Source organism: Drosophila willistoni (assembly GCF_018902025.1).
Source record: "Drosophila willistoni isolate 14030-0811.24 chromosome 2R unlocalized genomic scaffold, UCI_dwil_1.1 Seg167, whole genome shotgun sequence".
Classification (NCBI taxonomy): Eukaryota; Metazoa; Arthropoda; class Insecta; order Diptera; family Drosophilidae; genus Drosophila; species Drosophila willistoni.
Window position 1 is genome coordinate 15,946,820 of NW_025814050.1, and position 22,461 is coordinate 15,969,280.

Sequence of the window (22,461 nt, forward strand, 5' to 3'; positions counted from 1 at the left end):
TGTTAAAATTTAGTAATATGACGCCTTACGTAGAAGCGCATTGTTGAAAAAAAAATAGGCAAATAAAAATGTTTGTTTATTTGTAAGAAGTCGTTTTTGTTTTATTCACATAAACGATCATACTTGATGTAAAAGCCAAAAATGTGTACCTTTCATTTTCCTCGGAAATAATTTTTCAAGCATATAGTATAGGGGGCTCTTCAACTTGTGCCCGGTTGGCCCTTAGGGTCTCAGTCCGGGCCTGGTACCCACACACACAAACATATACTACACACTGTGCAAAGCGCCCCCAAATGCTGGGGCCGCCACAACGGTTTTTATTTTTTTTAGTTCAGTTTTGGAGCTCACTCCGAGAAGTCTCTCTCTTAAGCTTTGGAAACAGTAATCGGTGACAAAAACGTATCGCATAGCCGCACAACTCTTTCCGTTACGAGCAATTTAAAAAGCAACGGAAAGTAGAATCAAAGTGCAAAATAAAAAAAAAATAAAAAAAATTGAATAGCTAAAGCTCACACTGAAAATGTTGTTAACTTAATGTGTAAACCAGATAAATCTGTATTAAATTCGATGTGTAAACAAAACTAGAAAACCAGAAAAAATTCAAAATAAAACCAAAAAAATACAAAAAACAAAAAAATACAAAAAACAAAAAAAAAACAACCAAAAAGACACACACAGAAACACGGCACACACAAAAAAAAATTAATTAAACCAAATTTGTAGTGTTATGCGGAGTGTGGTGTGGGTGTTGCTATTGCTGCTGCTGCTGCCGCTGACGTTTAATTTTTATAGTCCTGGTCCTGGCCAAAGATCTAATCATATAGCCTACGCAACGACATCATCAACAAGATAAAAAGTAATTTAGGTGAGTACGCGCCACGTACCAGGCAAATCATAAGGAAAAACGTGAAAGAAAAGCGAAAAGAAAAGCGGAACTGTGTAACTGTAACAGCGCTGCTACTCCCCCTCATTATTACCAACAACCAGTGTTGCCACCACAAAAATAGTTCAGAGAAATGAAGAACCACGAAAAAATAATTGATTACGCAGTACAACATGAAATTCTACGTCTTCTTTTGAGCATTTCGCGTTTCGGTTTCGGTTTGTGTTGGATTTTTTTTTTCTATAAAAATGCGTTGGTTGCTTTTATTAATACAACACTCATTCACTCACTCGCTTACTCTCTCACACATACACTGTCAGTGTGATACCATTGAGCGAGAGCAGCTTTCAAGAGAGAGTCCAAGCATGCGCAGTGTATATGTGTGTGTGTGTGCATGTGGGGGAGCAGTGGGGTTGCAGGTGAATGCTGCTGCTGCCGCTGCCGATGACTTTGTTGCTGTTGTAATGTGCTGTTTGTTTTTGTTGTGGTATGTGGCGGTCAGCAGCGGCAGCGGCAGCGACGTCCATTTCAATTCAAGTAACTTTGGAAAACGGCGCGCCAACTCGATCTCGCTCGTTTGCCTCAATCGCCATTGACGTTTGTCTCATTCTTGGGCTATTGTAATTGTTTTTATACTCTACAAAAAGCAGAGTAGATTTAATGTGAAGCAAAACTCGATCAACAGTTTGTTACATTGCCATGTAACTGTATGCGTTATAAGTAGTTTTTAGTGAGGTAGTCAGAGTAATTTTCGTCCTATAATTTTCGTTATCCAAGCTAGATTTTGTTTATCAATTTTAATCGTATCTTACATTTGATGTCTGTAAAAAAATTTTGATTGCGATATTTTTGGTATAAATTGTATACATACCAAAGTCTATCTCGTTGGGACTTGGAACGTTTTGAACCACGTTAGTTCTTAAGGGTATCGGAAATTGCGGTACAGTTTTATTTAGCCATTGGCCATCTCTCTGACTATTTGTTGGCTTGATGACGTCATTTGACAATGCTATATTTATAAAAAAAAAAAAACAAAAACAAAAAACTTGTTTGTTTGCTACCATCAGCTTTCAAATGGTTATTGTTTTAAAAATGCCCATCCCCATGCCACAATTCTCCTCTCTCTCTCCCTCCCTCGCCAGTCACTTAGACCCAGTTAGTTAGTTTTTAGAGGCATCAATTCCATTCCAGCTTGGTTTTTGTCTTTGTGGTTGACAATTTCCCTCCTTTTTTTTTTTTTGTTTACCAGAGGAAAAGAGATAAGACTTTGTACAATGTGTGTGCGCTTGTATGTGTGTGCGTGTGTGTGTATTTTTATATCTCCCATTTTTGGATGATATTGTTTTCGTCACGTGGAACAGAAGAGAAGAAGAAGAAGTTGTCATCGGTCTCAATTTGGACAAATTTCAAACAACTCTAAAGAAAAGTGAAAGGCAAGAGAAAAACCATTTTTATCTATGTATGTATGTAAACAGTTTTCACTGATAAAGTGGCGTCATCTGGCAGGTTAGGCTATATTTAGTAACTTATCATGGATCGCGAAAAACGGGTCAACGACTAAAGAGCTATAGATTAGTTGCTGTCTTATATGGTAAATGGTACCATAAAATGTCTTACCATGTCTTAAATGGTAAGAAATGTTTTAAGTGCATATTATGCAGTAATATAGAAAATCGTAAAAGGGGTGAAAATTGTATTTTCCAATTGTTTTATTCGTTCTAATTGGAAGAACATATTTTGTTTTTTGATTGTTTATTGAAACTACATTTCTTTTTTACAATAATTTTTAGTTGGATCGTTGGTTATCTAATGCCAAATATTGAAAATTTTATCAAAATATTAATGCAACCCGAGTGTTCTTTTAGGATTAAGACAATACCTGTAATTAAGGGTCATACAAATCAGAGGGCCGGGGTTAATTTCGACCGCTCCGAAGTTTCTTTACTGCAAATTTTGTTGCTAATCTGTTCTAACCTTTTGTCAACGTCAATGTGGAAAAAGCTTTGATTAAAAAGTCTAATGTTCGCGAAAAAACAGCCTACAATCTTAAGCTGGAGAACTCTGGGAATGTAGCATGCTAGTTTATCGTATGTTTATATGACAGCAATATAATTTAGTTATCCGATTTTGATTAAATTCGACAAGGTCACTAATATGTATATTAAACTGACAAATAATCATTTTTATGACAATTGCGTTAAAAGTTACGAAGTTATTCATAAAAGTCACTGTTTTAGACCGATTTTTCCTATGGGAGCTAAATGATATAGTTCTCAAATCTTGATCAAATTTGGCACAGTCGTTTATAAGCGTAATAAACTTACTAATAATAAATTTCTTAATGAAAGCTCAGAAAATAACGAAGTTATTCCGAAAAGTCACTGAACGTGACTGCCGTTTGTATAGGAGTTATATGATATAGTGGTCCAATTCTGATCAATATTAATATAGGTACTGTTTTTGCATAACAATTGGTATAATAATATCCATTTAGACCTTTGGGACTAAAATTAATGACCTTTCATCCGCTTTAAACTAAATTTTTGAAATGCAAATTATTTATTTTCTTACATAACATAAAACTTACCCACTTAACATCAAAATTGAAAACAATTTGGCATACAAAAACTTGTCCTATTTGAAAATTTCTATAAACTAAAAGAGCTTAGTGAATCAATTGAATTTCTGTATTTAACAAGGATTTCAATTAATGATTCCAACGTGTTGATATACCCTTACTTATTTCAACCTTTTAGCTTTGCTTTTCTTGGTGTGTTGGGGCGCCCTCTACAGTCGTAATTATTCACCTGAAGACATGCCATTAGCTACCTGAGACATGGTTAATATAGGTCATAAGGCTATAAATAATTTATACGAAATGTGTCTTATTAGGTACTTAGCACAAGGTAACATGATACACCCCGTAGTTAAGACACATTTGTTTAGTTAGCTTGGCCTATATATTCAAAGCCAGTTATTTTGGTTTCCGTTTTTGTATTTTTCCACACCGTTTTCAGGTGTGTGTTTTGGGCTTCTTAAGTTCTTTATTTTTGTTTTTCGTGGCGGTCTCGCACCAATGTCATGCAAATCACAGTCAAACGCCACCTTTAAGGCTCTTTCGCACTTCTCCTCTAAGATTACTATCTATCTTTAGTTTTAACTCTAGCACACAAAACCAAGTTTCAAAAAATCAGCCGTCTTCTTTTCAGCCGACATGCAAATGTGCCATAAAAATGAACCCAAAACCCCATCTTGACTTTTAAACTTTTAAACCGGACGGAAAATGGAAACTATACTACTGAAGGCCCCCGAGACGCCCCTCTTCTACTTGTTGTTGTTGTTGTTGTGTTGGGTCCCTAGTCTAGTCCAAAACAAAAATTCTCTTAGAGCACGCCATTTGCTGTTTAGCTATATGGAAAAGGTTACACATTTGCATAAAATCGAAAATTTACATATGTTCGAATGTATGTACATAGTTGCTACACTACATACAAGGCGTAAATGCGTTACTGTGTTTATTACAGAATGTCTTAAAGAGTTTTTCTTTTTCTTTTTGGTAACAATTTATAACAGAAATACAATCATGTTAATAGGGCGCCTAGTAAAAGTCACGTACTTTAGAGATTTACGAGTTACATGTATATATTCAAACATATGTATATATGTTTAACATTTTATGACATTTGCCCACACACAGTAGTTGACCCAAAAAAAAAAAATCTTTAATTTCCATATTTTATACTTCAATGTATCGAATTTTGGTAACATATAAGATATAAGAAATATTTACTTTCTTCTAAAGAGATCTAATTATGATTTTGGCATTTCATTTAATTAAACAATAAATTTCACGTGATAAATAACAGGAGAATTTAAAAAAATACGTTTATAATGAATTCTGACGAACATTTCTGAAGAAAACTCCGATCCGAAATTAGGTTGTGCTCAGCTTGTATTTCAGTAAGAATGCTTCATTTTTTTTAAATTTCTAAATCAAAAACGATGCTTCGTTGTTTTAAATTTTCTAAATCAGAACCAAAAAGAGTGGTCTTTGATAAACTGTTGTTTAAAGTGTTGTAAAGTTTTTGGTTTTAAGATTATTAAAATATAGGGTTGACCTTTTTTACCCAAGAAGTTTTTTCCCCCAAAAAGTTTTCAATATTTAAAAAATAATTCAAAATTAAATGTAAGAATATATAAATATATATTATACATAATTCAAAGTTCTAACTTTTAATTGCTCTTTAAATAATTTGTATAAAAAACAGGTAAAACAAAAAGACGTCACAGGAAGGAGTCAACCCACTTAGGAATTTAAATTTTGGTCGTTATATTAATCAATTAAAAAAACATTTTAAAAAATATATTAAAATTAATATATCAATTTTAATTCCCTCATTTATTATGCTCTTAATATTTAAACCATTAGCAGAGTCACTTATTCGACCAAAAATATTTAAAATAAATTTTCGAAAATAGAAAAAAAGGTATGCAGTTAAATTTTATGTTTAATTTTTACTTGAAGTGTATTTACATTTTTTCCAATCAAAAAAACTCGAAATGGTAAACTCAAATTTCCAAAATCAGTCATTAAGAGGCGTCTCTATAAAAATAAAATTCACGGATGATTAAATGCATCGAGTATAATTTCTGAGTGAATTCCTTAAGGAATTCTCATGGTAACAAAGAAAAAAGAAAAACATTTTAACGATTGTTTGTTATTTTAAAACATTTCTTTATCGCAACTACAATAATTGTTTCGCATAGTATTTATGATTGAGATTGGCTGAAGTTAAAAAAGTCCTAAAATATATAATTACATATTTGAAATTTTCAAAAACATTCTCTTATGCAAACTAAAATTATATTTTGCTCTATTTGTGTAGCTATATAAATAGGAATGCATAAAGTTTCGAGAATTTCATGTAAATTTAAAAAGTTTTTAAATAGAAATCAGCAATGAGAAATATGAAAGAGAAACTTATGTCATTGCAATTTATCGGCTTAAGATTTAAATTCGGGGATAATTAGAAAAAATTATAATAAACAAAGAAATAATATGTAAATAAGTATGTTTGTATGTAAATAAGTATGTAGCCATATCCACATAATTGGAACTTTAATATCCTTTAGTATATACTCATTTAGGGGGAAAATATAGGGCATTTTCCTTTCGTTATGACTTGCCATTTTCATTTGGCTGTTGTTTATTAGGATGTGGATGCCAACAAAAAGCTGGCTGACTAAATGACGGCATGACTGTCGGCCTGGCTAAATGACTGACTGACTAACTGACTGACTGACTGTTGGTTATATGCATATCAATAAAGCCATCACATCACCTAGATATGGAGTAGAAGGAAAGTAGAGCAAATAAGGCAAACGACTTTCGTTTGAGTGTTCTATGTGTGTGTGTGCTCAAGGAGAAGAAGGAAGGGTTTAGGTTTAGGGTCTTGGGTTAGGGTATAGACCCCCAGATGCTTGTCGGATGGCAAGTGGCAAACAATGAGAGGCAGGCTTAAGCGGCAGGCGTTTGACGACGAATACAATGACAAACGAACCGACTACGGTCTATGCGGAAAACATAATTTACTTTAGCCCTACCAATTAAGGCAAAGACAGGTTGCTTTCGGTCAGAATGGTGGGCGAGAAACCAATAACTATACAATATACATTTAATTTATTATAGATATATAAGCGGAAGCATGCATCTCTCTCTTTGTGTGTGTGTGTGTGTGTGGGTTTTACATCTATTGAAAGTTGTTCTTTATTATTATTATAATTTTTTTTTTGTTATATTGATCTCTTACAGATTGCCAAAAGCCATCAGAGTGTGCCATGATGTTGGACGACGATAACTCGGATCTTTTGGTTTGCGCATCTGAGATGCAAGAAGGTGGGTAATGAACTTCCTTGAACTTTTCACAACTTTGAGAGGCGCGTGTCAATTGATAATTTTTCTGGTTTTTTCTGTTTCTTCGATTCACAGACCTTCTTTACTTTGTGGCATTCAAGAAGAATATCAAACCAAAGAACACAACCAACACCCACTATTTTAACATTGACGATGAATATATCTATGAGAATTTTTATAATGATTTTGGCCCGCTCAATATATGTATGCTATATCGCTATTGCATGAAGTTGAACACCAAATTGACGGCCAAATGTCACGCGAACAAGAAAATTGTACATTATACCTCTATGAATCCAGCAAAGCGTCTTAATGCGGCATATCTGATTGGTTCGTATGCAGTAAGTGTTGGCCTCTTTTTTTGCATTTTTATCATTTTTGGAGTTGGGAATTCATACACATGTCTAGAAGTAAAGAAAAGAATATTACCAAACAAAAACAAAAAACAGGAACATTAAATATTCCGATTGCTTATTGAATTGCTTGTAATATGCAGGACATATAAAGTCAAGTGGTTTAGGTTTTGATGGTATTCTAGAAACAATATACATACATTACCTACTCAATCAAATTCAGGATATTGAGAAACATCGATCATCGTCTTGAGTACAAGTAGGTTAGATTGGATTATTGGGATTGGAAAAAGGTGAAGCATTGAGAAAATTCTTCCGTATTCTTTTATTAACTTCTTAGCTAAGAAATATGACGAAAATAGTTTACGAAAATAGCTAAGGAGAGAAAGAGATGGGAGACACAAACTTATTCTAGAGTTTTTCAAATGATTCTCATTAAATATACTTTAAAAATATTATTTCGCTTTGTGATTTTCAGATAATCTACCTGAATAAAACACCAGAAGAGGCATATAGACCTTTGGTATCTGGTGATATACCGGCTTATACCCGTTTCTGTGATGCCAGCTATGGGCCAAGTAATTTCAAAATCTCTCTATTGGATTGCCTCAATGCCATACACAAAGCCCAGCAGTGTGGATTCTTTAATTTCGATGATTTCGATGCTGAAGAGTATGAGTATTTTGAGCGTGTGGAAAATGGTGATTTCAATTGGATTGTGCCACAGAAATTTATTGCATTCTGTGGGCCACATCAGAAGAGCAAGACGCTGCCAAATGGTTATCCGTGCCATGCGCCTGAACGTTATTTTACATATTTTCGGGATAATAGTGTGACGACCGTGATACGTTTGAATGCCAAGGTCTATCATGCCTCATCCTTTGAGAATGCTGGCTTCGATCACAAGGATCTGTTCTTTATCGACGGAAGTACACCGAGCGATGCCATACTGAAGAAATTCTTATCGATCTGTGAGACCACCAAGGGAGCCATAGCAGTGCATTGTAAGGCCGGATTAGGTCGCACAGGCAGTCTAATTGGAGCCTACATGATGAAGCATTATGGCTTTAGTGCATTGGAGGCTATTGCCTGGCTAAGATTATGCAGACCAGGTTCAGTGATTGGTCATCAGCAACAATGGATGGAGGAGTAAGTGTATCAAGAGTGCGAAAATGATTTATTTTATCTATTCTTTCTGTTGCAGTAAGCAAAGTTGGCTGTGGTCCGAAGGGGAACGTATGCGACGACGCTCATCAATGCCCATTCTTAAGCATAAATATGGCATAAATAGTTTGAAATTGAAAGCCAAATTGGCTGAGGCAGCGGCAGCAACAGATTCTACCGAACATATGGATCTATTGATGACACGCGTCAAGGGCATTTCACAGCGTGTGGATACAATGCACTTGAATGATCCCGATACCATAGATGCTGCAAGTGTTGCCTGCACCGAGGAATATCTGGCCGAGCAACAGCAATTGGCCCAGGAGTTCTTCGATGATCCCAATTGTAATGTTAGTGATAATGATACGGATACGGCAAGTGCGGCAACAACAACAACAACCACAGAACAGCCATTGGCCTCTACGTATAGCATATCAACGCGTCGACGTAAATCACCATCGGGAGCAAATAAATCGTCAACAGTCATAGCCACTTCGTTGCGGCGTCTTGTCAATCCGACAAATAGTCGTACTAATATTAACAATCATCATCTACCAAGTACGACAACAGCACAGCAATCTAACGTGGGTAATATCAACATGCAAGAGCCATCTGGCAGTAGTTGTTCGGAGAAGAAACAAAGAAAACCAAGTGCCAGTGTCTTTGAGGCGGCACGTCATACAATTGCATCATCGGTGCGAATGACCCAAACGGCATTGGAAAAGAAACAGCAGCAGCAGGCACAAACCCAAGGCGATAAACTCAATCAGATCAAGGCCCTAAGAAGGCATCATTCGCGTTCGGTTAATGTTAATGGCAATAAGTGAGTACAGTTCAGTTAGTTGATAAGAATTTTTTATAGTTAGGGATATAGATCCTTTTTATACTTAACAAATCGCAGTGCCAATGGCTAAATTTGGCACAGAAGAAATCTTTTACCAGCAAAAAGTATTAACAACTATGTATATTCATTTTTTGATTACCTTTTAACAGTGATCAGGATGCTAATCTTCGTCATACCCGTGCACGTTCTCAGCCCTTCCGTAATAACAACCAAAATAGTGTGATGGCTACGCTTAAAACTTCGGGTAGTAGTTGTCTAACTAGTGGAACTACAGCAGGAACTAGTGGCAGTACAACAGCAGCTGCGACATTGGCGAATAATCTTAACAACAACAATAATAATAATCTAAGCAATTCCTTGCATAACTATAACAACAACAATACGAATAATAATAATAATAGTAACACTAGTAACAACCTGTTGGCCTCTTCGGGCAGCAGTCGCACCCGCAGTCTGGCCATTTATAGCAAAAGGTAAGTCAGAGTTTTGCCCAATCCCCCCTCTCCCCTTTCCACACACAGAAACAGAATCCCTCCTTCCCATAGACAACAACAACAGCAACAACAACAACAACCAAAACAGCACACATTGTTATTTTGTAATCGTTTTCGTTATCGTTTTTGAGTTGATTTCGTGTATGGCTCTGCTGCTTAGTAGTTTTCAATCGATCACCTGTTGTTTCTTTACTTCCTTTTTTACCCTTAATGAATTTAAAAAAAAAAAAAACTAAAATTGCATAATTCTAAGTGCAATATGTATATTTTAAATTCTTAACGATATTAAAAGATGATCCTTCATGCGATCTCTTTGATATAGCCTGTTTGATATAAAAACTTCGTAAACATTCCAATTGTATAGTTTTTAAGTATTTCATTTTTGTGTTTAGTTTTGTCCAGTTTAAACTAAAAAAAAGATGAGATTGCATAAATTTAGAAAGTGTTTTTTGGAATGCCCCCTCCAAATTATGCAATCTCTTTTTTCAATCGAATCTATCGATAGTTGGCCAGCTTTAATATTTAACCGTTATGCACAAAAAAAAAAAACAAATTAACGGATACTTTACTAACCACAACTAATCAAATGTTTTAGCAACTAATTAATAGTAATTATGATTTTTTTTCTCTTTTGTTTAAATTTTGCATTATGTACTTACTTTTAGAATGAAAGAAAATCTGTTTTTCTTAATGCATGCCAAAATTAAACATGATTCTTTTTTCAATACCTTATTTTTATTTGTTGCAAAATAATAAAATTGTTAAACAAAAACATAAAATTAAAAATTTTTCGACAAAAATACCAAAACCAAACAAAAAAATCTCGTAAACAATTTTTATTTTTCTTTTTTTTGGGTTTGTGGCCTGTTTATATATTTTATGTTTAGTTTGTTTTCTTTATTATTTAATTAGCTATTGTTGTGAATTTTTTACTTTTTATAAACTTTTTGTATGTAAAACACAAATTTTTTAGGGGGAAAATAAATGTAAATGCCAAAATGTTAGGCAAAAGCAGATCCATCCAAGACACGCCCATTCCCGGGCATGTTAGCTTTGACGTTCTCGAAAATCTAGCTAGAAAATTAAAAAACCAAAGCCAAAATTTTTATTGGAAAATGCTTCCACACAAAAAAGTCGAGTAACAATAAATTAAGCTTTTATAACAATTTTTTCGAAGTTTTTGTTACAAAAAGTTAATATATTTTGAAATGTTAAAATTTTGAAGATTTATAAAAAAAGATCATAAAATAGCTCTACAGCAATTCTTCAAAAACACGTAGAATGAAAAAATTTATAATTTGTATATGCTTTTGTTTTATATTTCGTAAAGAATAGAATGTATTTGCCAAATACCATTATTTCCAAACTTATAAATCTTTTTTAAACCTTAAAATTGTTTTTAAAAGTTTTTAATAAAAATTTTTTGCTTAATAATAAAGAGGCATTTAATTTATTTTTATTTAACTAACTATTGAAGAGTTGTTTTGCATATATGTACATAAAAAATCAAGCGAATTTAAGATGTTACGCATTTACTTATTGTAAAGAAAACAATTTTTTTTTTACATATATTTTCCCCTTAAACATGTCTTAAATTTTTTACTAGAATTGACAATTTAAAATTTGTATTAATTTTACAAATTACAAATTGGAACACAACTTTAGACATTTTGTTATAAATTTATTGTGTATGTGAGTGTGTGCGTATGTGTTTGAGTTTGATTTGCTCCCACGTTTCCCCCAGCATTCCGTTTTTCTTCTGACTCTCGCACAAAAACCACTGTTCTATCTCTCTCTCTTTCTTATAAAACTTGTCTCATTTTTAACTCTCTTGTGCTGCTTCATGGGTGTGGAATTAGAATGGAATTGAAGCATCTACGTAAAGTGGAACAGCAGCAACAACATCATCATCATCATCAAGAGTCGTCCATTGTCAAGCCCACATTAGCGACCAGCAGCCAGGCCTATGCCACAATAAATGAAAGTAAAATTCCTGTGGTCGCTGGTGGTGCTAATGCGGCGGTTAGTGGTGGTGCCGGCAGTTCAGCCACTATACCACCCACGCGGGGCATTGCGGCCCGTACATCTCATCATCATATGACTCTTAGGGGTCGCTCACGTATACGATATCAGCGTCCGAGCGGAACTGCTGCTGTTGCTGCCGCCGCCGCTCCTGCCACTGTGGGTGGTGGTGGTGAGACGACAGCGGTTTCGGTTACGGCACGCTATTATCGTGATGTTTCAGCCATACCCACTATGGTGGGTTCTGCTTTTGGTACAGCGGCTTGTTCACCCACCGCAGCTGGTGGGATTAGTTGTTATAATATAACCACACGTTCATCATCGGCTACGCTTGATCTCAACTCTAATCCTTTGCCAACGACTGCAACAACAACAGCAACTGCAATAGCAGCAGCAACGACAACAACAACAACAACATCAACAACGACAACAACGAAGTCCAAAATACCCCAAAACAATCACAATCACAACCACCACAACAACTACAACAACAACAACCACAACAACGACAACAACAATTGCAATTTAAGTAATTCTCCTCAACTCCAACCACCCCCTCCCTCTTCTTCTTCTGCCTCTTCCTTAGACCACGGCCGTCTTAGTAGTTGCAACACACGCAGCGGCAGTACCGATTTACAAGCCATCATTGAGCATAGCTTTGTTGGCCAATACAAACGCAATAAACGTTCTTTAAGCTCCACACGCTTGGAGAAGGACAAATGCGATGAGTACAATACAAAGCTACAGCGCAAGACGACGGCAGCGGCAGCCGCAGCAGCAGCAGCAGCAGCAGCGGCAGCAACTACCAGCACCAACAACTCCAATTCATCTTCAGGCAACATTAACAATAATAACAATAATAATCATCATCATCACATTGGCCACATGGCAAATGGCAGCAACAAGTGCAATATCAGCAGCAGCAGCGGCGGTGGCGGCGGCGCCGGCAGCTTTAAGCTATCACGTCGCATATTTGGTGAACATTCGGGCTCGTCTGCTTCTACATCAGCATCGAATTCGGGTATCCCCACACCCACAACGGCTCCGCCCACATCCCATTGGCAGCAGCAACATCAACAATCCAATCCGATGCCAACGTCGAGCCGTGCCACCAGCAATCGCGAACAGCAGCAACAACTTTCGCTGAAATTGCGCAAGAAGATAAGCTATTAAGATATTATTATTATTTACTTTTTCGGCTTTGCATCAACCATTCGAAACTATTTTCTTGTAAACAAAATTTTATTTCTACAAAATTTACCAGTTTTACGTAAGGTCAAACAAATATGTATTAAAGTTAAGATAAAACTCCAAACGGAATAATTGGTCTGAAGCCTTCCTCCTTGTGTTGCATAAAGAAAACTTGTGAAAGGAAAGTTAGAGAATATTTTGTTGTTTTTTTTAATGCTCTTGAATTTAGTTTTAGTTTTCTAGTCAGCATTATATAATGCTAATCTGGACAACAAATTGGGGAACCCTTCTGCCACGATTAGTCCTAGATTAATTTTGTTCAAAGTTATACAAATACTTCGAAATGACCTGTGGATAAGAAATATTCTTCAAGGCAAATAGACAATTTTTAAGTTACAAGACATGCAAAAGGTTGTTAATTTCTTGAAAATGATGAATACTTTGCCATCCTATTGCATACTTTAATGGGTAAACCTATATTTATAAAAGGTTTCTGTCTTTTTGTAGGAGAAAAGAACTTTAAATAGATTTATTTTTTTCCTACAAATGAAAAATTAAGAATTTTCTACTCCTAAGAAATTAATTTTGGAAGCCAAGTTAATTAGAAAAGAAAAATATTGAAAAATTCGTTAATAAATATACTTTTAAACAATTTCTTAAACATAAAAAGGGAAACGAATCCATTGAATTCTTGAGGAATTCGACAAGGAATTCTAAATGAACTTTATATATTATTGGTTAATTTCATATTTTCCCATCATTCAAACAATTTGAAGGATCTCATGGAAAATGAAAAACAATTTTCAATTTGTGCGACATATGTAGACCTGAAAAAGTCTTCCGTATTGACAACTTTATGGAGTATATTGTTTAAGCTCTCTATATTCTATCAATTCTTGCAGTTTCAAACCCTATATAAAGAATTAATTGCTTTAATCTTATTTGCCTTAACTCATTATATAATTGTACAAAGTTAACAAATGAAACATGTTACAAAAAAAAAATTTATATATATACATAATTGTAGAACAGATGAATCACTCTTTGGTATTATGCATAAATTGTGTATTAACCGGGTACAAAGTATATAAATATACACACACACATATACATACATATATTGTATTTAGATTGTAAGCATATAGTCTTCATGTGCATTATTTGAATTACGAAACTGAAAAACTTGTTAAAAATTCTGTAAATAGTTATAAAAAAGTTTATTATCATATATAGTTTTTTTTGTATAATTATTATAATTTTTTTTTTGTATAAAAGGACCGAAATAAATGTTATATACACAAAATAAAATTGATAAAATTTTATATTTACTTAAATTAACATTTCACGAAAATATTGCAAGACATTTCCATAGATATCACATTCGAAATCCAAAAAGATGCAATCGTAATCACAGATAAGTTCAATTTGTATAAATTGCTCAGGACAAAGAGCTGGCACTTTGGTTATCTTTGGCGTTAATTTCAAAGCTCTAAGGAGACTCAGAGCCCTTTCCTTATCACTAAAATAAATACCATCATTAGATGGTTCAAGAATTTTAAAGGCAGCTGCCTTTAAAGTGTATGGAAATGATTTGAAATAATTATGGCGATCACAAAGCAAAACTTTTTTGCAATCAATGGGTACAGTGGATTTTTTGACTTCTCGATAAATATTAAATACTTGTTTCTGCTCACGCTTAACATCGTCCAGGATCCGACTAGTACTGATTAGTTCCGTATCAAGTTCGAGTACGGGAATGACATTATCTGCATTTTCTTCCTCACTGAATGATTTTTGAGGAATATCAAGGAATTGGGGTGGACTCTTTGGATAATTTTGCTGTGGCTTTAGCTCTAAAGTCGGTAGAGACAAACTATCTGGCAAATTCGGTTTGGGATTGATTAGATCATCAAAATCTAAGCCGCGTAGCTTTTTCAATTTGTTCATTATATTAACTGCAGCTATATGTTTAGCTTCACGTTTGGAAGACGCTGAAAGAAAAGGATTTACAATTTATTTTGAATCTTTAAATTTGATGTTTTCTTCTTACCGATTCCATGAGCTTCCATATCAAGTAACTTAATCGAGCATATAAAGCCACCATCGGCATTTGTCATGCAATTATATTCAGGAGAACCCTTTTTGAATTTGGCACAGAATTCCTCTAATGCTGACACTGGAGTTTTCACAGCAGAAGCAAGACCACCATTTAAAATTTTCATGTGATCATATTGCGGCAACACATTTGTGTATTTAGCACCAGTTTCCAGAGAATTGTTTAGTCTTAGCTTACTCATCACATTGACGGCAGCGAGATGTTTTGCTTTACGTTTGGAACTAGCTGGATATAAAAAGTCAACTATATATATATATCCTATTGTTAAGCTGGAATTTTACTTTAAAATCTTACCAGTTCCAGAGACTTCTATATTCTCAAATTTTAACAGGCAAATAAAACTGCGATCTTCACCAGCAATATATTCATATTGTGGTTTTTCTTTTTTGTATTTAGAGCAATACTCTTCTAAAGCGGAAACTGGCGTCTTGGTCGACATATGGCAAACACTTAATTTTTCTAAATTGTTCACAAACAATGCACTTGAATGAAGTACTGTACAAAATGCAATGAAATAGGACACGTCATTCAATATTATTTCTCAGTACTTGCCACAGTGTAACGATCTATTCAGTATCGAATGCAAACTGTATTCACAGTGAATTTGGGTGAAACGTTTTCAAGGGGAATCACATAAATACTCACGATCTTCTATGAAAGTAATTTCAAAACAATAATTTTAGTTAGTAAATTAGTGTATTTTAAAAATTATATGTACAATGAAAAAAGTGAACAGAGAGCAGAAACCGCCCAGGTTGCTATTCATAATTTCATCATAGATTTCCCATTAGACTAACATATCACGAAAATATTGTATAACCAAATGATAAATTTCTGACTCGAAGCCAATCACGACAGCATCATAATCACAATTGAACTCTACCTGCAGCATTGGCTCCATGCCGAGCGAAGGCACAGTGGTAATCGTGGGAGTTAACTTCAAAGCGCTCATAACATTAAGAGCTCTTTCTTTGACGCTAAGATATTCATCATCTTTAGATGGATCAAGGATCTCAAGGGCAGCCAATTTCAGATGACTATGGAAATTCTTAAAGTAATTGTGACGATCACAGAGTTGAACTCCATTGGATTCAGTTACGCCGGAATCGGTGATTTCTCGGTATGTGCTAAATATCTGACGTCGCTCGGATTCCTCGTCTTCTGCAGTACTTATGCTAACCAGTTGCAAACCATTGGGATCTGTTACCTTATTTGCATCGTTGGTAATCACATGTAACATTTCAATAGCCGCACGCTGGCGTGCATCTTTTTTCTTATCAGATTTGCCATAACGTGTGATCGATGCCACTGTGCAGCATGCCACGAATTCGGGAGCATTTGGACTACCGCTTTGTTGGACAATTTCGATAACCGGAAGCGGCATCTCATGACGCACACAATAATCGCGCAACTCCTTAAGCATATCCCGATTAAGATTGGTTAATTCATTAGAATCATCTGTATCATTTAGTGCTTCACTGCATCCAGGTAATTTACGAATTTTTCGCAATATGTTGACAGCAGCGAGATGCTTGGCATCACGCTTAGAGCGTCCTGATGAAAAGTTTAATAAAGTAAGTATTCATTGGCCAAGTTAGTTCAAAGTGTCCTTACCATTTCCAAATGCCTCCATATCCAAAAGAGATGCTTTGCAAACAAAGCCGCCGTCCTCACCGTCAATGTAATTATATTCCGGTGGCCCGTTCTTGGTTTTGGCGCAAAATTCTTGCAGAGCTGACACCGCCGACTTTGCATCCATGGAAAATGTAAAAATGAATTTTTCTATTTGTCTTTTAATTATTAAATTACTCCTCGGCAACCTATTTTTGATTTTCCCAAATTAATGCAAACGCCTACTTGCATTGACAGGAAGAAAAGTAACGAGCTAAAAGTAATCAGTTCTTATAACAAACAGCTGTTCACTTTAGGAGTCGCAGTTACAACTTTGTGAGTGCAATTATTTTTTTTTTTTAAAGTGCGCTTTTAATGAAGTTTTGTTTTTAGAAAGCTGTAAATATAATACATCTATTTTATTATGTTTATGCATCATACTATGCGATTTGATGGTAACAAGTGTTACCTGCAAATGATCAGTCGCAGTGACTGCGAGTAGTGTTCATCACTAACTCTGTGAAAGGTTCGATGTATCGATAATAAATCGATGTTAGTCTCAGCACTACCGTCTGCTTTGTATTCAATTGAATTTTATTTCCCAGATAGTAACGAAGTAGTTTAAAAACATATTTATACACACTGTATGTATTTATACGTTTCATAATCAACAAGCATTTTTTGCCCGAGACTTAAACTAAATTATCTCTAAATAAATCACAATCAAATTAAATCAGTCAAAATTCGTGTAGAAAACAGTATAAAAGAGTGAAAACCTTAAGCAAGTGGCCCCCACCAAAACAAGAGGGAGAAACACCCAGAGGGAGAGCCAAAGCGACAGAGAGAGAGAGAGAGTACGCGCGTGAGTGACAGTCTGTGTGTTGGAGAGGGGTCACAGGGGCATAGCAGGAAGTGGATTCACAACAGCAACAACAGCAGAATTAGCAAAAACAAAAATAAATACAGATTTCGTAAAGTTGTTGTTATTTTGCATAGATAAAAAGAAAACTATGGATGATACGGCTGCCTCGCCAGCTGCGGCCACCGCCACTGCCGCTGGTTATGATGCTAGCCGCGAGAAAGCAACAACTACAAATATTAAAGACGACGGCAGCAACAGCGTTAGGCTTTTAATTAAATCATCGAATCAGCAATATGACGATATGATCATTGAGAGCGACTTATGTTGGACAGTCCAAAGATTGAAAAAACAATTGTTTTTGGTATATCCTGGCAAGCCGGTAAGTTGAATTTCCTGTTTTTTTTTGTAAATCAATATGCCTTAAGTATGTAGTTTACGTCAGCCAAAGTGTACATATATTATATTTTTGATATCAGCTGTTATCAGCTGGAAATGTTTATTTTGGTATATGTATATTTTGGTGGATTCGCCTTTTATCAACATCATGTTGCCTTTCTTATTCTTGCTGTTGTAGTTGTGTTTCTCTGTTTTGCGTTTTAATTATTAATAAAAGTACACGTCAGCTGTGGAGCAGTAATAATTTACTACTATATAAAGTCAAGGCAAGGAGAAAAAAAACAGCTTGTCGTGCATTTCTCTTGCGTCATCTGATATATTACACTAGGCTACAAAAATCCTTTTTTGTCAATGAACTTGTTAGAAGTAGCTAATATTACTCAGCGAAAGTCGTTGTACTTGGCGGGGATTAGAGAATCATTACTTAAAGGCAATTGTTTCCATATCTCCCAATAAGATGCTGTTAAAAACTTTCTCTTGATAATACACAACGTTAATAAGATAATATTAAAATTTATTTTCTCACTGTAACACATCTAATTTCTCTATTTTTTATAGGACATCAACGATCAAAAGCTCATTTACTCAGGAAAATTGTTGGATGATAATCAAAAGCTATCAGAGGTTATACGCAGCTATAAGGATGTCTATCAGCAGCATAATATCTTTCATTTGGTCTGTGCCAATAAGAATGTACCCAAAGCTCCCCTTAAAACCATGCCAAAAGTTGCCCAATCAACAGCACCAACAACCACCACCACAACATCAACACCAACAACTGCAACAGGATCACCATCAACAGCATCGGCATCTGGGGCAGAGCAACCGAATGAATTACGCCATCGCCATGGACTACAAGATCATCAGAGGCAGCAACAGATACCGCAACAAGGCGTAGCTTTCGACAGTTCTTGGGCACAATTCTGGCAGCAGCATAACCAACCCAATCTGCATACGGCCAACACTAATCCACAACAAATGCTTCAATATCAGGCTATGCTATACAATGCCTGGATGCAGCAGGTGTATGTCCAGTATATGCAACAGATGAATGGCTCAACAAGTGGATCTGGTTTGCCAAATATGCCTTTACGTTGCTTTCTGCAAACACCGACGCCCGTGGTGTCACCAGTGGCAACTGCAGATGCAACAGTTGCTGCTGCCCAAATGCCAGCACGAGCCGATGATGAGGGAGCCGCTGTTGCTGCTGCTGCTGCTGCTGGGGTCGTGGAGAACGAGAGACGCAATTTTCCCAATATCCAAGAAGAGCCCGAAATGAGAGATTGGTTAGATAGCTTTTTCAGCTTCACACGCTTGGCGGTTTTCTTCACAGTTCTGTATTTCAATTCATCGCCTTTGCGTTGCCTTCTGGTGGTCCTTATTGCTGGAGTGATTTATCTGTAAGTTTAAACCCAGAAATCGATTATTTAATGCCTTATATACAGGAGGGTAGCTTATTTGTTTTATGAATCACTCTTAAACTTTCTTTTCACCACTAATCACTTTCATTTTGCTTTCTTTCAGCTATCACATTGGTGTCTTGCGTCGTCGTCCTGAGCGCAACAACAACAATATCAATCGCAACAATAATGCTGGCAATGATGCTGCTGCCTTTGCCGCTGTACAGCAAATACAACGTATGATGGATGCAGCTGTTGAACGTGAACAGAATGATCCACAGGCTGCCAATGAACCTGTTGCTGGCAATCAGCAGGATAATGTTGATGCACCAGCTGCGGCTGGACCAGCGGGCAGTGGACCAGCCGATCAAGCAGCTGCCATGGCTGCCGAAGCTGTTGTCGTCGATCAACCAAATGCCAATAATTCTGTGATTTCCGTTGTACGCACTTTTGTGGTCACCTTTTTCACCTCTCTGCTGCCCGAGGCTCCAGCGTTGTAAGGACAACCAAAAAAAGTCTTCAGGCTCTCTCTTCATTTTGGATGTTGTTTTCTTTTATTTTTTTTGTATTCATTTAATATAATCAAAATCCCCCTTATATGCCTTCACCACCTCCCCTAATGAAAAATATGTTGAACCTTATATTTTGTTTTTCTTTTTTAAGCTGTAATAATTACTATAATTATATACATATATATATATGAAAATATATATTTATTATTTTGTATGTGTCTGTGTATAATAACAGAGTGTGAGTGCCACGGCGCTCGTGTAGTTAATAGAAAATTAGTTCGATAAGCAAATGAAAACTGTTTTTGATGTGAATAACAACAATCTAAACTAAACTAAACTGAGCTACACATTTAAGAGGTAGAGACGAAAACACTAGATAAATTCAACACGAATTGCAATTTTCAAATCTTAAGTAAATTATATTTAAAAACAAAACCCTATGCTTTAATTCCAAAACATGGACAACTTCCAAATGAAATCAATAAAAAAAATTGTATGAAAAAACTATAAAACGAGCAATTTATTGTGAGCAAATGTTGTTTTTTATGTGTTATAATGATTAATTCTACTATTTTCAAAAGCATTTCATCTTTTGAAGTAAAGAAATTAAAATCATGATTTATCTGTTTTCTATTATGTTGACCTAATTCGTTAACCATTCATTTTGTTGCTTAGCGTAAAGTAAACTGGGGCTTTTATATATATATGTACATACACATATCGATTTAACTGTAGTAAATAGTTTGTATAATTATAAATTTCAAAGCCATTAGAAGTTTTCATTCAGGTTTCACTTTGGTTTTTGTTTTGTTTTGACTTTAATTGTAGTTGGCTAAATAGGGTGTCTTTTCACGAGACAGTTTTGTTTTATTTAAGTTACTTGTGCACTTTATTACTCTCTTTGAAATAAAAGTTGACCAATATTCCGATTTATTATAGCAATTAACATCGGTATAATCATTAATTTAAAACTTACCTAATTATGGCAATATTTCTATAAAACACATTTTTAAAAGTGAATAAAAGATGTTTGTATCAAAAAGTCCAATGTGAAGTGCGTTTGAGGTGAATTGGTTGGATGAATGGAGTTCTTATATAAATTTAACACAGGTGAACTTTATTTAATTCTTTTTCAATCAAATTATTTTTAAAATGCAAGCTATAAGTGCATTGGTTTTGTTCAACAAACAAAAATATCTAATTAGTTTATTCAAAGTTGACCATTATGAAAAAAAAATTGAGACATAAAGTAATTATGAGTTCGAATTAATCTAATTTTCTTTGGTTTATAGAAGATTATTTCTTAATACTATACAACTACAAGAATCTGTTTACATTATATTAGTACTTTGAAATACTATCCTCCTTTTTTTATGGAGAACGTTTTTTGAACGTGTGTTATATTTTTAACATATAAGCCTATTATGGTTTTCCATTCTAATTAAATTAGAATATAGAAATTGAAATTATAGAATTATAGAAATTGAAATTATAGAATTATAGAAATTGAAATTTTAAAACTTCATTCGCTATGGAACTATCTTACGAGTACGCAGTCATATTTTAATTTGTAATTTCTACAATTAAAAATTAAGCTTTTCAACTACATTTGGACCTCGATTATCCGGGATGAAGACGAATTTGTTTCATTCTCACTGTTAACCGTAATTACCCCTATTATCCGTGATTTCAAACGAAAATTTTTTTCTAAAATAAAAAAACCGAATTCCTGGCTTCCCTGATTTAGTTAGCAATCAATGAGAAACACACGTGTATGTACATATTACATATTTTTATGGTCAGTGTCCGTGATTAAAGATATGTATGTATGTATGTACTTATAAAATTTCAAGTACGAAATACCGGGTTACCGATTTACCGGGTTTTTCGATATTCCGTGATGGCTCTGGTCCCGACCGTCCCGGATAATCGAGGTCCAACTGTATTTCGAAACTTATTCTCATAAATATTAATTCCTCCAAAAATTTTATGAACTTTTTGGTGCGTAAAATAAAACGTTCAGTTAGATGGGAGTATTCTGATTATTTAAATTCCATTGAATAAAAAGGTTAGAATTAAACTATAAAAAGATATATAAGAGTTTTTTATGAAAATTGATTTTAATTTAATTCTGACTTTCAACCATTTATAAATATGTAAATTACAAAAACTAGAAAAACATACTAATAAGTTAACAACAACTGCATTAAAACGTGATTGAAAAATCATGAGAGTTTTTACGATTAAAAGATTTTGTGATTACTTTTAATGCAAATTTAAATGAGAAGGTTTTATATTCTGAACATCTTTCTAAGCTTTAAAAATTTGAATTAGATTTATTTTCCAACTTATACATAGTTAATCTAAAATAGTTTTTACTTTTACAATATTTGATAAAATCAAAACAGTTGCAAATAATTTAGCCATTTCTGATTACTTTCAGTGTCATAGGTTACAACCTTTTATTTCTCATCGGTATTATGGAAAATTTTTTGTTCTGAAAAATTCACTTTCCATTTGTGGTCTTATCACCAACTTGCATAGTTTTTGTGAATGGAAAATTTTTCACTGTGTCCATTGAAAACTTTCACTGGTTTCAATCGGCAGTCTTTCAATCGTATTTGGCACTTAATTTCTGAGAGACTCGCGCGAGCAGCAGCAGCAGCAATGAAAAAGATCAACGCGAAGGAGAGAGCTTA

The 22,461-nt window shown here is 34.7% G+C and overlaps 3 protein-coding genes across 7 annotated transcripts; 2 read left to right on the forward strand and 1 right to left on the reverse strand.

Annotated features, from left to right (window-relative positions):
• The first annotated feature begins 674 nt into the window (after positions 1-674).
• Positions 675-13,056, forward strand: LOC6642772 (dual specificity protein phosphatase CDC14AB). Of its 2 annotated transcripts, none has more exons than XM_023175719.2 (7): positions 675-865; positions 6,696-6,779; positions 6,873-7,138; positions 7,629-8,299; positions 8,355-9,137; positions 9,308-9,631; positions 11,512-13,056. In XM_023175719.2, the coding sequence occupies exons 2-7, from the start codon at positions 6,722-6,724 to the stop codon at positions 12,845-12,847; spliced, it is 3,438 nt and encodes a 1,145-aa protein (XP_023031487.1). In that variant the 5' UTR covers positions 675-865; positions 6,696-6,721; the 3' UTR covers positions 12,848-13,056. The 2 variants fall into 2 exon arrangements, with proteins under 2 accessions (XP_023031487.1, XP_002065160.3); XM_002065124.4 differs by having other exon boundaries at positions 12,261-12,582.
• Positions 13,057-14,168: 1,112 nt separating this feature from the next.
• LOC111518555 lies at positions 14,169-16,863 on the reverse strand. 4 transcript variants are annotated; one of them, XM_047010736.1, is made up of 4 exons: positions 16,596-16,863; positions 15,276-16,535; positions 14,916-15,206; positions 14,169-14,856 (listed from the first exon to the last, which is right to left on the reverse strand). In XM_047010736.1, exons 1-2 carry the CDS (start codon positions 16,738-16,740, stop codon positions 15,769-15,771), a joined length of 912 nt encoding a protein of 303 aa, XP_046866692.1. In that variant the 5' UTR covers positions 16,741-16,863; the 3' UTR covers positions 14,169-14,856; positions 14,916-15,206; positions 15,276-15,768. The 4 variants fall into 4 exon arrangements, with proteins under 4 accessions (XP_046866692.1, XP_046866691.1, XP_046866693.1 ...); XM_047010735.1 differs by lacking the exon at positions 16,596-16,863 and having other exon boundaries at positions 15,276-15,568; positions 15,627-15,759; XM_047010737.1 differs by lacking the exon at positions 16,596-16,863 and having other exon boundaries at positions 15,276-15,476; positions 15,534-15,581.
• Positions 16,864-17,177: 314 nt separating this feature from the next.
• Positions 17,178-19,891, forward strand: LOC6642304 (homocysteine-responsive endoplasmic reticulum-resident ubiquitin-like domain member 2 protein). Its single transcript, XM_002065126.4, has 3 exons — positions 17,178-17,833; positions 18,409-19,250; positions 19,375-19,891. The coding sequence occupies exons 1-3, from the start codon at positions 17,603-17,605 to the stop codon at positions 19,748-19,750; spliced, it is 1,449 nt and encodes a 482-aa protein (XP_002065162.1). The 5' UTR covers positions 17,178-17,602; the 3' UTR covers positions 19,751-19,891.
• Positions 19,892-22,461: the final 2,570 nt, after the last annotated feature.